General features: G+C 62.8%; 1 protein-coding gene across 3 annotated transcripts; it reads right to left on the bottom strand.

Annotated features, from left to right (window-relative positions):
- Positions 1-2832: 2832 nt before the first annotated feature.
- POFUT2 (protein O-fucosyltransferase 2) lies at positions 2833-14658 on the bottom strand. 3 transcript variants are annotated; one of them, XM_029215293.1, is made up of 10 exons: positions 14486-14658; positions 12905-13155; positions 10823-10967; positions 10124-10234; positions 7645-7711; positions 5902-6027; positions 5426-5606; positions 5149-5274; positions 3942-4128; positions 2833-3907 (listed from the first exon to the last, which is right to left on the bottom strand). In XM_029215293.1, exons 1-10 carry the CDS (start codon positions 14614-14616, stop codon positions 3493-3495), a joined length of 1740 nt encoding a protein of 579 aa, XP_029071126.1. In that variant the 5' UTR covers positions 14617-14658; the 3' UTR covers positions 2833-3492. The 3 variants fall into 3 exon arrangements, 2 of the variants coding, with proteins under 2 accessions (XP_029071126.1, XP_029071125.1); XM_029215292.1 differs by having other exon boundaries at positions 2833-4129; positions 5151-5274; XR_003792425.1 differs by lacking the exon at positions 2833-3907 and having other exon boundaries at positions 3982-4129; positions 4401-5274.
- Between the last annotated feature and the right edge of the window lie 184 nt (positions 14659-14842).

Raw genomic sequence — 14842 nt, 5'->3', positions numbered from 1 at the left:
AGGACCTGGCTTAATCACAGAGATGACAGGCAGGCGGGGAGGGACGTGAATATTTGTCTCTCAGGCGGGGCCTTGCTGCTTGGTTGAGCTGCCGCCTGCCTTCGAGGTCAGGGGAGCAATTTTAGAGCACCAGCCGCTGTCTCCTGCCCGCGCGCCTGCCTCCCTGACCTTCTCTACAGATGAGGAGACGAACCCCTGAAAGTGCAAGCGTCCGGGTTCGACACTTCCCCTTTGTTTTTAAAAGGTTAACGATGAGTTATGAGTGGGTTTGTCAGACGTCAGCTGGAACAGGCCTGAGGGGTCCAGAGGAGAGCTGGGAGGGGTTTTGCTGAGGCCCCTCCCCACCGTGTGGCAGCCCGCAAGTCCCGGCAGGAGAGGCGGCCGTGGGCTGGAGAGCGCAGGGCGGCCGTCAGCCCTGGTCATCTCCCAGCTGCTCCTCCCCACGTTCTGACCAGGCACCTCTGGCATCTGGGTCTCCCTCGCCCTCCACCTGCAAAGGTCTGTCTTGGGGCACCCAGCTTGGCCCGGCCCGTGCGGGGGATCCTTCCTGCCCCCACCCACACACAGCCGCCCGAGCCCACTCCACAGCAGGAATCTTTGCTGATGGCCTCGGGGCTCCGAGACCTTGGGGCTCCCACCACATTGGGCTGGGACCTGCCCCTGCTTCTCCAACAAGCTAGGCGGGTGCCCCTCCAAACTCCAGGCCTAGCACTGCCGCCCTCCTCCAAGGCTCTCCCGCCAGGCCAGGCACTGGCTGGCCCTGCGCGCTGGACGCACTCCCTGACCATCACCTAAGGCCCTGGTCCGCCCTCGAGCAGAGGCCTCCCCAGCGCCCACTCTCCCGGCTCCATCAGGACACCCAGCCCTGGGGCTGGGGGTTGGGGGGTATTCAGTGCCCACGGGGTGAATGAGGGGTCTGCCTGCGGCCCAGAGGGCACCTCGGGATCACGTGGGTGGTCTTACATCAGTGACCCCTCTGTGAAGTAGAAAAGCAGGATGACAGCACCGCCACCACCCAGAGAATCAGTCCCCAGGTGAAGCTGGCAATGTTCTGTGACCGCTTTCCTAACCTAGACTGCATCGTGACGGCGCCCCCAAACTGGATGGGTGAAGGGCCTTGTGCTGGAAGGCCAGGCCCCCAGGCTGCAGGCTGTCCGCGTCTACTCCACCACCCTCCGTCCTGGGAGGGCCCGGCCGAGACGCAGGGCCTGCGTGGTCCTTCTGGCTCAAGGTCAGCCAGGTTTGCCTTTCCCCATCCATGTTCCCGTCCCTGTCCAGGCTGTCCTGCAAGCGGAGAACCACCACCCTGACCCCCTGACAGCTGGACTTACAACAAACCCACCCGACGAGAGCCTGCTGCCCACAGGAAGCAAAAGACAATTTTAAGAGTCATCATTTCACAGAGGGGTGATTTCCGTTCTCCTTCAGCTCACAGGGAGGGTTATCTGCTGAAATGGGGTCTCTGGAGGACCCTGGGCTTTGAAAGCAGAAGACTGGTCATCGTAAGAAAACACTCTCCCACGACACACTCCTCGCCCAGGGATGGGGACAAAGGTGCCACCTCGCAGTGACTCCCCTCAGAGCCCGGAGCCTGGCCCGCGGTGCAGGGGAACCGGCCCCGCACAGCTGGGGTCCCCAGGGAGCCGCAGTGGCAAGGCTCCCCCGCTGTCTGCAGGACCTGATGCCCTGATCTAGCAGGACTGTCCAGCCCAGTGACGCAGGGACGCCCTGTGTGACCAGGCGGTTTATTTATAAGCCCCGGTGCAGCGCTGACCCCGTGACCTCAGAGTCGGGCACTAAATCAGGGTGCAGGGTGGGGCGGCCCCAGACGTAGGGAGGCGGTCCCGCGTCCGGGACCCCCGGCCTGCAGAGGGCGGCTGCCGTCCTGGGGGGTGCCTCTGGAGGACACTCGCCACGCGTGCCCCCACTGAGGCGGACAGAGACCCCACCCCACACCCCCCGGCTCACCTTCCTTCACCCTCCATGTGTTTCTGAAATTCCAACGATGGCATGACACGCTCCAGACAGGCTCTGACGATGGCCCTCCTGCGGCCTGCCCGGCACCCCGTCAGACACGGCAGAGCCGAGAGCGCGGGGAGGCCTGGGGCCAGGGAGGCCCACGAGGCCGCGGCTCCTCCCATGTCTCCCCGTCAGGGCAGGGGTGCGATGCCCGGCGATGCCCGGATGCCTCCTCCTCCTCCGGCCCTGTCCGCCGTCACGGTCTCCACCTGCGGCCCCTCCCCCTCAGCCCTTTCACGCGGCCAAGACCACAGGCCCCGGGCCACGTCCTTCCAGCAGCTGAGACGCCACCTCCCGACCACCCGCCCCGCGTCCGGCGGCCCTGACAGCGTCACCTGGAGCCCAGTTTCCAGGCTGTCCCCCGCTTCTCCGCAGACCCCCAGTGGCCCCTACCCTCACTGCCCCTTGAGGCTCACCCCTGCCCCCTCCACGGCGTGGCCCGCACCCCCTCCCGGAGCTCCCTGCCTTCCCGCCGCGCGCCCTGCCCTCTAGGGTGGGCTTTCGCTGGCTGGTCTTTCCCAGCAGGATGTAGCCCCCAGGGAGGCTCTACTGCTGCCCCCTCGGCACCTAGACGACAGCAGTTCTCAAACCTGTAGAACCGCGGGCTCTTTCCAAACAAGCCTGGTGGCCAACGTGCAAAGAACGAAGAGCTGGAGGGGCAGGCTGTGCCAGGCCGGTGCCTCCACGATGCTCACACCCGTACACACAGACGACGACAATGCAGCTTTTCTTAAAAAGGAAGGTAACGGTCGAGTCCAGATGCCTGGACCAGCGCTCGGCCGAAAGAGAACACAGGGTGGGAAAAAGCACCGTTTCTAGAAAACGTATTTTATTAATACTTGATGTACAAACAGACAAAGAATAAATATCTCGCGGTTTCACCCGGCACGGCGGTGACGCCACAGGACCCCGCCATGTGATCAGGGCCTCTCTAGAGCTCAGGAAGGAGACACGGGGCGGCTGCAGCCCAGACTCATGGGTTCTGCAGGGGTCGCCAGTCACCCCAGGTGTCGTGGGAAGTTGGGTGCCTAGTTGGAGGGGACGGGGTGGGGCCCCAGCAGTGCCCTCACAGTAGCTCCCTCGTGGCGGCTGTAAAGTCCCAACACAGGGCTCTGTAGACCGGCCTCTGCCCCGCAGCAACTGGTCCCCAAGGTGCCTTCCGAGGCTGGAGTGATCCCGCTCCTCTCGGCCGCACCCCTGCCCTCGCGCGGGAACCACAGGGGCTCCGAGGACGAGCATCTGGCCACCCCTCGTACTGCTGTGGCCATCACAGACCAGACAGTCTGGACAGCTGGACGGACCCTGCAGACCACCGGCGGGGGTCCCCTGTCCCCGTGAGCACACAAAGCACCAGGACTCGCCAAGGAATGTTCCGATGCTCTGACCCAGGCAGTGGGGGACGGACGGGGCCGATGCTCTGACCCAGGCAGTGCAGGACGGACAGGGCGAGGGCATCACAGGCCCCCAAAGGCCTCAGACCGGCCCTGTGATGTGGTGGTTCGCCCACCGTCCAGCTGGCACGGGGTCCCACATGGGGAGAAGGGCAGGACCAAGGGCCCTGCTCTGTGGCACAGGGAGTGTCAACACTGTGTCCGCCGCCCAGGATAGGAGCAGCCCAGGCGCCAGGCCTGCCCGACGCTGTGGGAAACCCTCCAGACCAAGGTCAACAAGGACAACCCGGCACCTCCGAGGCATCACGGGGCCCTCGCTGGCCGCGGACACACGGTTCCGGATCTGGAGCCAACAACCCGCATCCCGGGGAAGCGGTGGTGCTGGGTCACGGCAGACAGGTGGGCCTGGGGAAGGCAGGACAGACGCAGCGTGGCTCCGCAGGGCTCCCGGGCCTGAGACCGGAGAGGGGACAGCCTGCTGCCCAGCCGGGGGGTCCCTGCCCTGGTGGGGACACCTGTCCTGAGGGCGGCTGCGAGCCCTCGTGTGGGGCGCCCGCGGGCCGCCTCAGTACGCGATCCTCCAGTGCGTGGGCTGCTCGCACGCCTTCTCCTCGTCCCCACAGAACCGGTTGTATGTCGTCTTGGGGTCCAACCCTAGGATCTCTCTCTCCTCGTGAATTCGAAAAGAGAACGTGGAGACCGAGGTGCCGATAAAAAACCTGCTGAGAAACGTGAGGTCACCGGGGCTGCGGAGCAAACCCGCCAGCCACGCCCACCCACGACCCCAGGCGCCCGCCCGGTCCCCCAGCCCAGTCTCCTCGGCCAGGGCTCCCCGTGGCCCACCGCCACCAAGTGGCCTGGGCTGCAGGAGCCCAGGGGCCAGGCTGCGGCCACCGCAGGGGCTCTGGTGACAGGTCCCGCACCGGGGGCAGGCTCGGGCCACTGCTAGACCTTGGCTACTCGGGGCAGGGGCTCAGGGCCAAGCTTAACCTGCCGCGCAGGCCTTCCCGCTGAGGGCAGAGCTGCAGCCGGAGAAGGAAACTCCCCTCCAGGGACGGCATCTTGGAACACACGTGCCGGAGGTCTGCTTCCCGTCACCGCAGGGCCTGAGCCCAAGGCGGGCGGGGAAGAGCGAAGCCCCGAACCCCGTACCCCCGCCCCCCACCAGCAGAACCTCGGGGCCGAGGGGCAGGGCCCAGAGCACAGGGCGGGGCTGGGGCTGCTCCCTGCACCCCTGGTGGGGCTGAGTCCACCCTCAGCCCTCTGCTCAGCCTGGAGGAGGTGTCCCCTGGAACGGGACAGGGCACACCTCTACCTGGTAAACCACACACGCCCCTGCACCCAGCACGTCTGAGGATTCTGGAAGGAGAGGGAAAATCACCTACTCTGCTCTGATTTTCCACTTTACTCCAAGTGCCCGACTCACCCCAGCCCTGCTCTCCCAGCGCCGGTGGGCAGATGAACCCGAGGAACCCCCGAGGCCCGGGCCCAGGTCCCTGTGGGCAGCTTGCCTCCCATGACAAGGACGGGACACTGGGCAGGGTGCCCCGCGGGTGCCCGAGATGTACCTGGGGACCAGGACTCAGGGGCGGGCGGAGCGGGGATGGCCCTGCCCCCGAGACAAGACGCGGCAGAGGAGAGGCCCCGGGTGAGGCAAGGAGGGCAGAGCCGGTGGTCTGCACGTGAGGACTCAGCCTCGGACACGCGCTAGGTGTGTACGCGGCGGGAGGAGCTGCTCACCGGGCGTGCGCGCAGACCCACTGGTCCACGATGGCGACGCCCCCGTCCTTGTAGAGCTCCAGCTCCTCCCACGTGGGTTCGAACCGCACCATCTCGGGCAGCAGCCTCCGGAGCCCATCCAGCTCTGCAGGTGCATCACGGGAGGTGACGGGGCCGCAGGAGACATGCGTCTGCATGCGCTCACACTGCAGGACCACAGGGGGAGGGGCGAGGGGGACAGAAACACGACCCCCTCCCATTAACTGTGGGAGGAACAGGCGGATGGAGCCATGTACCCTTCCTGGCGGCGTCCGTGGCCACGAACACCCTGTCCAGCTGGTGGGTCTTCATGAGGCTGCGGATCCTCCTCGCGGCCCCCTCCAGGCTGGGCACGTCCTCCCTGTGCCCCCAGGTGAAGTCCTTCCTCCTCAGGTGGACACCCAGGTATGGGCCCCCCAGCGAAGAGCCCAGCTGGACCTGGTGGAGGAGGACCAGACAGGCTGGTGCCGATCGGGCAGGACGCGGGGGGCCTGATCGGGTCCATCTAGGGACCGATTACTGGCTAACGTCCCTACATCTGCACAAGGACGGGGGCTCCCTATTGATGAGCAGCATCTCTGGCACCTGGGGCAGTGGGGCCCGGCAGCCCTGTGACAGACAAGGGTGCTCCCGTTCTGCCCTTTCCTAAAGGAGGGATTAGTTGTGAGGCATCTAGAGACAAAATGCACCCCCCCCCCCCCCCCCCGCCAAGGATTACAGAGGTGGGGTCTACCTTCATCTTGGTCCAGTCCTCCTCGAAGGGGATCCTGTCGGCCGCGTCCGTGGAATTGAGGTACCTGCTCCGGAACTCGTCCCCCACGGCCCGCAGGTGCTTGGCGAACACCATGCTGCGCCGGGTCTGCAGGTGCAACAGACCGTGAGCCCCCGCCCCGGGGTCCCCGCCCGTAACCCCCCCCCCCCCCCCCTGGGGTCCCCGCCCGTCACCCCTCCCCCCCATCACCCCTCCCCCCCCACAGGTGCCAAGGGGGGTCACCACCCTTCAGGGCTGGTGGGGACCACAGTGCTGTCATGAGACACAGAACCACCGTGTCCATGTTTTGACACTTCTGCGCTTCTGCAACAACCCACCCAGGAGGCACCCAGGTCGCGAGTCCAGGGAGCAGGGTCCCACCTGGGGGCCTCTGCCTGCCCAGCCCGCCCACAGGAGGCATCCATGACCCCCAGACAGGGCAGACTCTGAGAGCTGGGGGTCAGGGGCTGCAGAGGGGGCATGACACCCATTTCCCCAGGTGGAGGAAAGACCAGACAGGCTGAGGCTGGTGACGACTGGGCGGGACTTGGGGGGCCTGACTGGGTCCATCTGGGGACTGATTACTGACCGACGCCCTGCAGGGACAGGGCAGGACGCGGTGCAGGGGCGGACCTCGCCACACGCGGGGCTGCCCTTCGTCATCGTGAGTTAGGCGCAGAGATTACAGAATACCCACTGCACTTTTCTGACAGCAAATACCGCGTTTTTCTCTTTCAAGTATCAGCCGTCATAAATAACTAGCCTGCAGCTCAGTCAACAGGCCTGGGGGCCCCCGCGGCAGCGACCACGCCCGCCGTGCGGGGGCTCCGTCCACACCGGCGGCAGAGCCAAGGTGCAGAGATGCAGGGAAACCCAGATGAGTCAGGCGCAGATCCCCACGGGGAGGGGAGAAACCAGGCTGCAAAGTATCTGCCTTGAGGGAGCTCAGTGCTCATTTTCAACTCAAGAAAGCTGTAATTTGCCTAAACGCTTCTACCTCACTTCAACCACGCACAAATGGCCCTTCTAAGATCAGTTTCTGCACAGGTCCCAGGACCCGGGGGAGCATGGGAGCCGAGCAGGGCAGGCCCCGTGTCCCCTGCAGCCCACCCACCCTGATGCCCCTGGAGGCTCCTTGGCCCGGCAGAGCCCCCGACAGGCCAGGCTGACTTCACCCGGGTCCCCACCTTGCAGCCAAAGGCTCTTCTCAGGGAACGTCTGACGCTTTTGCCAAACTGCTGCACCGGGCCCCCCGTCGGCAGAACTGCGCCTCTCTTTTCCAAACCAGACGCCTGACGGTTAAGACGTCCCCACCCCCAGGAGGACGGGAGAAGCCTCTCGCCCACCTGCCTCCCTGTCACTGTCTGTGCACCCAGAGCCAGCGCTTCCCCCTCAGGGCAGAGCCCGACTCCACTATCAAGGACTCGGGGCACAGAACGCCCCACCTTTCAATGCTGAGGACACACAGCCGGAGCTCTAATTCCAGGTTCTGAATGCGTCAGCAGGAAAGGACAGCCGATGCAGTGCAGGAGGGGCCCGGGACGCCCCAGCCCGCTCCCTGGAGCACCTCCTTGGGCAGGGGCAACACTCACTGGCGGGCCCTCCCCCACGCCTGCTAACAGCCTCATCAGGTTAGTCAGCAAGGTGGAAAACAAGAGCTGCTGAGGGTCTTGGGTTTTCCAAGACTAAACACATGTACAGAGATGCTTGCCATGCAACACTCACGTCCCAGTACTCCTTCCCTCCATAGTGGTCGTGAAGGAGGTTTTCGGCTCGGTCTAACATCACGGACCTATTTTTAAGCAAGAAAAGAAGGTTTTTATGTTCACACGCTCCAGAGAGCACTGTCATGTGGGAGGCCCTGGGCCAGGGAATGATCAGGGATGAACTCTGAGAGGGTCAAGCCTTGCTGGGTCGCCTGGGTGCGTCTGGGCAAATCTCTGCTGAGCCTCTCACAGGCAGCTTGCCTGTAGAAGCTTTCGACTCCTAAGTGGCTCTAAACATTGACGGACACTCTCCTGTCCCAGCCGCTGAACTGGCTGAGCTACCAAGCTCGACCGTGACTCTCAACGCAAAACACCCCACAAGTAAACAAAACGTGAAATTAGCAAACAGAACCCAGCAACACCTTAGAAGGATGACACACGTGACGCATGGAGTTCACACCAGGAATGCAAAAACGGTTCAGTATTAGAACATCTATGGCTTAACTCATCATGTTATTGGATAAAGGGCAAAGCCATGTAATGATAGCTACCCCAAAGGAACAAAACTCAGTGTTTACTCTTATTTTTAAAAGTCACCTTAATGAAACAAACTCCTTATCACGTTTGTATTTCTCCAGCCAAAGCCAGCCCCTTCTTAAAGGAAGGCTCAACTCCCTCCTCGCAAAGGGAGGGGCAGGGAAGGTGGTCTGCCTGAGCGAATCAAGCACCCTGAAGAATCAGCACACGTGGAAAGGACCCTCCAGAAACAGGCCATGTCTGGGAGGCGGCGGCCTGCGTCTCCCCTGGGGTCTGAGAGCAGCGCGTTCCTCGGCGGCACACCTGACAGTGCTGATTTGCTGCAAGGCCGCCTGCCCTTTCCTCACTCATCCTTATTTAGCAGCTCTGCCTGTATCTGACCCGGCCCTGTACTGACTGACGTGACTGATGTGCTACAAGCGCCCCCCTCTCTGTGGTTTGTCTTTCCAGTTTGTTAACGCTTTCTATCGATGGACAAGACTTATTAATTTTAACGTAACTGAATGTATCCATCTTCTCTCTCTGGTCAGTGCTGTCCACATCTTGAGTTTGCTGCATGGTGGGGCTCCCCCCACCCCCGTCCAGCCTCGTGGGTCTCAGCGCCGCCATCTCCCCGCTGTCAAGCCCCCTGCGTCTCTCTTAAACAGAGGGGCCTCCGGGCACAAGTCTGTCCTGGCCTCAGCTCCCCTTACCCACAAATGGGACTCAGAAGAAACGGTCCCACAGCCCAAAGCTTCGGCCAGATCTGCTTTTGAAATGCGAACAGCTGTGAGATGAGTAACGCGGGGCCCCAGCAGCCTCATCCCTTACGAGGAGCTCGGACCCACCGAGCAGAGAAGACGGCTGCTGCCTCCGTGGACCCGCCTGCGTTTTGCTGACACAGGCCTGGGGGGAGCCGGCCTGGCGTTCTGGCACACTGGGGCCGTGCTGGGACAGTCTGCACCTTCCCGGGCCCCGGAGAGCACAGGAGGCCTGCCCTGTGCGTGCGCAGGCTCAGGGACACTGAAGGTGGCTAACAGGAGGGGCCCTCGCAGGGTCCCCATGTCCCCAGCAACTCACACCTGCAGGGAACTCCTAGGACACCTGCCTAGAAACCAAGCACGAGCCCCTCCTGAGGAGCTCGCCTGGCGCACCAAACCCTGCCACTCGCCTGGAACCCCAGCCCTCCCTGCTGACCCTCTGGTGGCAGGGCGGGCGGGCGGGGCCTGTGTGGCTGGTTTTCTGCTTCCAGGCGGAACCGGCCACGCAGACACACTCCCAACACACGAGGCCAGGAGCAGCCACCAGGGCGGTGTGTCCAGGAGAGGCCTGAGCTGTTCCTCTGACCACTCACAGCTCAGGCTTCGAGGAGGCCGGGGAGAGAGCCTGATTTCAGGGGTGGTCCCGAGGGAAAGCACTCCTCGCCCATGTGGAACCTCCAAAGCCAGCTCCGGGCTGCCGTCCCAGCCCCAGTCACTCAGTGGTCACTTCAAAACCCTCCTGGCCCCGCTGGTCCCGCTCTTGTCCCGGCCCTCCCCCTGCTGCAGCCTCACGACCCCACGGCCCTCATCCCTGCCCCTCTCTTACTGCCCGCCCCCTGCCCCTACGCCCGTCCTCACGCCCTGCTGCATCCAGCAGGCCCCGGCTTGCCCCACCACCTGACAGGGCCCCAGGGCACGATCCGGGTGTAAATCCGACTCCACTTCCCACCAGGGGTGGGACCAGAGACCCCCGTCGTGAGGCTCAGAAACACAGCCGCTCCAAGCAGCACCGGGAGGAGAATAGCCACGGCCGCCCCGCCTGGGGGCTCCCCTGGAGCCCAACTGCCGGCCCCCCCGGCTCGAGAGGCAGCAGTGGGGGGTGGCTGAGGTCTGACCCTCCAACGACGCCCACGGGCCAGCCGGCAGGACGGAGCACAGACACACACAGACACGCTCACACGTGCCCTCGCACCAGCCATCACCCAGAGACCACACACTCACCGTGCAGACGTGTTTCTCAAGAGCACAGGGGCGATGATGGAAGCCGACCCCTGAACAGACAGACAGGAAACGTTTAAACCCCGCGTCTCTTCATAACCCCAAAACCATCCTCTGGAAAACAAGACCCACGGCACCCGGTTAGTGTGGTTCTTTTTCCGTGGGCAGTAAGTGAAGTCTGGACGCACTGCCTGATCTGGATAAACTCAGCTAGTTCTCTTAGTTCACCAATAAGTTTTCACAACTTATTGGTCGTGATCACAGGTAGTGGCCTTGTGGAAATCTTTAAAGAAACCACAAATTTCATGTGATCTCATGAGACCACGGAAGCTGTCTTCAGGAACCTGGACGGTATGATGACAGGAAAGCAGGGGCGGCCCGAAAGCAGCCTGGCGGAGCGAACGCTTACGGGCCAGGGCCAGGTTTGCCAGTAACTGTCCTTAAAGCAGCTGTGCTCTCAGGAGCTCCGCAGCTGCTCCAGGTCTAGAACCGGAGTACTCTGGTCCCCGTGTGGGGAGCGCTTTGGGCGGGGCTGGGGAGGACACAGCAGCACTTCCACAGGCAGCTCTTCCGACGGCAGCTCAGACTGGGGTGACAACACCACCACGACCACGTTCAAGCGCGTTAAACAACACGGGAAAAGGTAAGTGTGTCTCAGCCAGGTATTTCTAAACCAGCCTGAGTCCCCAAACGCGGTGGTACCTGTAATACTCGTGCTTGTCCTGCGAGTAAAGGGGTGGCTCGATGCAGGGCCGGCTGTCGATCTTCTCCTCCCAGGCCCCCTCCTTCCAGCCCTCTGCATAACCTTGCAGGACATAGACCTGGTCGATGAAGGGCCCGCCGGACTCTGCAGGAGACAAGGACCGACAGTAACGGTGACCACAGCACACACTGTGGCGATACAGAGGAGTACTGTATTTAACGCCACCGTCTTCCCAGACAGGACTGGAGGAAGCTCATAAAAGCAGAGATGATGGAACAAGTGACCTCGGGACACGGGGGTCCCTCAGGGGACGGGAGGGCTGCCTGGGGGGACTGTCCAGGAGCCAGCATCTCCTCTGGGCCACTCAGCACCCCAACCTCTTACAGCATCCGGCCTTGCCTGGGCCCCCTTCTCTTTCCAGCCACACCCCCACGTCGCCGTGGGCGGGGCCAGTCCCCACGATGGCCGCAGGCTGCCCTCGCTCTGCCCCTCTCCTCTCCTGCAGCTGCCCCCCCGTGATGCCTGGAGCCCATGGGGGTGTGCTCCTTCCCCGGGACCCCTGAATAGCTGTCCCGCCTGGGCCATCCCCTCCGGGGCTCGTTCTTGACCCGTGAGGCCACTCAAACTGCATCTCCCCAAAAAGGATGCCCTCCCAGTCCAAGGCCACCGCCCCACACTCCACACCCCTTCCTGCTTTCTCGTCCTGAGGCTCTGGTCACTGCCGCGAGCGCTGCATGTCCCTGCCACTTACTTATGCTCTGCCCCTGCCCCCAACAGGAGGCCCCGGAGAGCCGCGGCCTGTGTCCCTCTCACCCACTGCTCCTCCCACACCTGGAGCCTCCCAGCCACGACTCAGCGACAAATGAAGATGTGCTCACAGGTGCAACGACGGAGCGCACTGACGAGAGAGCCACAGCGAGTGAGCCAGTGTCTCGTCCACACTCTCTCTGGCTTGGGTACGAGGCCCGGGCTCTGGGCCTCCTACGGCGGGGCGGGGGGATGCAACACCGGGGCTGAGACGCCGGCCTGGAGGCCTTCCGGGTGTGACGCCCCATGCCCGTCCCCTCTGCAGCGGTAAACCTAGGCTGGTCAAGGCGGGTCTGCCACCTCCACAGTGTCACCCGGGGGCTCGGTCTCCACCCCCACTGCCCGGCTCGAGGGACACGGCCTGCAGAGCGGCAGGGATGACAGCCGTCTGCAGTCACTAAGCACCCCTCGTGGCTGAGGCGCCAGGGCCCGCGCAGACGAGGCAGAGCCTGCTTCCCGGGCTGAGTCTGGTCAGGAAGGTTGCTCCCCAGCCTCAGGGTTTGCCTCCCCAGCAGGAGTGCGGACGGCAGCAGGTCGTCCGGTGGCCCTGCAGCCACAGCGGAGCCCCACGCAGAGAACGTCCCCGCGGGACAGGGTCTGCGGTGTGGTGAGAACAGAACCTGACAAGGAGGACGTGTGGGCCTGGCCTCGGGGGCAGCAGCGACGCTCAGGCCGCCAGGCCCTCGCACAGCAGAAGCGCGAAGACCGCCACTCGGGAGCTGTGACTCACTCTCCCGGGCTGCTCCAGGGATCTGGGCAGAGGTGTCCCTGACTGTTTATGTCTTCTAAACAAAGCAACAGTGAGTTCTAAGTACCTTCATTCTAGGAAATCTTCAACCCTTTCCTCTTAAAAACATTAAAATGAGAAGGCTGTCCAGAGCCACATGAGACAGGATGTGCGGTCACACGTCTCCTCCAGCACCCAGCCAACGCCGCGCACGCAGCGTGTTTTCCTTCAGGTAAGAACAGCCTGGCCTGCACAGGGGAGGCCTGTGGTCCTGCCCCCCCCCCCAACCACAGCTCCAGCTCACCAGGCGGCCGGGGTTCTCAGAGGCAAGGGGACACATGGCTCACATGCTTCAGATCTATTTCCCTAGAAAAACTACGGAAAGGTCAAAATCACCGGCAGCGGGGGAAACGGAAGCAGGGCCCCTAGGCAGAGCAAAGGCCCAAGAGGAGACGCGGCCCAGCTGGCTGAGGGCTCGGCCGGGCCTGACGTTCACGCCCAGGCCAACGCCCGCGCGGCCCACTTACAGGACCGCCGCCCGCCTCACCTGCGATGAACTGTTCGTACTCCATGACGGGGATGTTCCTACTGAGACTTGGAAGATCGAAAAAGTCGGACCAGGGAATCCGGACCTGGCGAATGTCGGGGCTCTTCCAGTGGTAGAGGCGGCCCCAGGGGGGCAGTACCAGCACCCACTCCTCAGTCTTCAGCAGAGTCTTCAGGAGGGAGGCGACCCGGATGTACACGTCCCTGCGGAGGTTGAAGCCCTCCGGGGGGTTGACGTCGTACAGAAGATACCTGGCAGGGAGGGCAGGAGAGTGCTTCTTCAGGGCCGGGGCTCCGCACAGAAAACCCAACACCCCACGTCCACGGCCTAGCGCCCGACTCCAGGCACGGTCAGTAGCTTCTGGTCTGTAGTGTGGAGGAAGCGGCCCACCCGTTTCCAGGGGACCAGTCACTTAAAGAGCCCGCAAGTAGGAGCAGAAGACATCTCAGCATCCGTTTAACCACCAGCAATAATGCACAGCTAAGACCAGCGGAGTCTCGCAGCCAGAATCTGAGCACTCCCCCTCCAGGGCTTCTCAAACCTCTTGGTCTACAGACCCCTGCACACTCTTAACGGTGACCGAGGACCCTAAAGGCTACTGTTTATGTGGGTTAAATCTATCGATGATTCCTGATTTAGAATTTAAAGCAAGAACTTTAGAAAAGTATTTATGAATTCCCTTAAAAATAACAAAAAATAAACGTATTACCTTTATCATTAGTATTTCCAAATTTCCAAATGAAAAATAAGTATATTTTTCAAGACAAAACTCATGAGGGACAAGAGTGGCACTGTTTTTAATTTCTGCAAAAATCTCTTTTTGGTCTGGTGATTGCTGGGTTCTCTCGTCTGCTTCTTCATTCCCTGTGTTATGGTAGCACAGGCCAGGTGGTCTCTGGTAAATCTCCACAGTAAACTCTCGAGAGAGTGTGGGCAAAAGACCTTTCTACGAAAATGGCCTGGCACGTCAGGGATCCCTGGACACACTCTGAGAACGGCTGCCCTATGTAAAGCAAGACTTCTCTACACAAGCCCCAGGCAGGAGACCTCAGCTTCTGCTATGTCCTCACCGCCCCCTTCTCTGCAACTCCGTTACTGCAAACGAGGCCATGCTGTGATCCCTGGCTTGAGCCTCCAATCCCCCAAGCCTGCCAGGAAGAAGCCTATCTACCATCTTGACATCCCGCACCCAGCAGTCTGTTTTCGGTCAAGCCCTCAGTAACTGCTGAATGGCACTGACGCTTGTCTCTTATCCCTGAGACTTGTCTATGAAACAACCAACACCTGGATGGGACGGATATTCTCCTGCAGGTAAACAAAGCTGGGCTTTCTTAAGAACCGCCCCATTCGAACATCTGATTCGGGGGCTCCTCGAACTCCAGGCAAGGCCCGCATCGTGTAACAGGCGCCCCCGGCCTGCGCGGACCTGCAGCCTGCCCTTCCGGGGGGCTCGCGGCCCCAGGCCAGGGGTCCCGAGAGGCGAGGGGACAGCGAGGCTCCACCGCTCCGCCTCCCGGCCCTCCGAGCCCCGCCTCCCGGTTCGCCGGGTCCCTGCCCACCGGCCCAGCCGAGAACGTTTACCGTCTGCGGGACGCCGCCCCCGACAAAATGTCGGCTGCCGACTGGCCTGGCCAGAACTCCTCGCCCGAGGCCGAGGCCGGCGGCCAGGACACCGCCCCGAGGAGCAAGCAGAAGACGCCGAGCGCCGCCATGGCCCCGGGCGGTCACGTACTTCCGTTGGCCGTGCCCCGCCCCGGAAGTGCAGCCCGCCCTCGTGGAGAGCGTCGTCTGTACCACGGCAACGCCACGGGGCCCACCTAGGGTATGAGTCCTGCTTGATGCCGAGTCGGGGCGTTGCTGCGGCAGAACGGGCGGAGCCGCTGGGGGCTGAGGCGGGGCCCGACCGAGGGGCGGGGGCGGGATTGATGGGCTGGTGGA

This window comes from Monodon monoceros, unplaced genomic scaffold (genome assembly GCF_005190385.1).
Source record: "Monodon monoceros isolate NGI ecotype Baffin Bay Population unplaced genomic scaffold, NGI_Narwhal_1 Super_Scaffold_11, whole genome shotgun sequence".
Lineage (NCBI taxonomy): Eukaryota > Metazoa > Chordata > Mammalia > Artiodactyla > Monodontidae > Monodon > Monodon monoceros.
Note: the sequence above shows the minus strand (reverse complement) of the source record. Positions and strands in the feature narration are given on the sequence as shown.

Coding starts and splice junctions, on each gene's coding strand:
- POFUT2 (XM_029215293.1), bottom strand. CDS start 14,616: ATGGCGGCGCTCGGCGTCTTCTGCTTGCTCCTCGGGGCGGTGTCCTGG. Junction 10,968..12,904: donor GTACGAACAGTTCATCGCAG/GTGAGGCGGGCG, acceptor TGTCTCCTGCAG/AGTCCGGCGGGCCCTTCATC. Junction 10,235..10,822: donor GACAAGCACGAGTATTACAG/GTACCACCGCGT, acceptor CTTGTTTTCCAG/AGGATGGTTTTGGGGTTATG.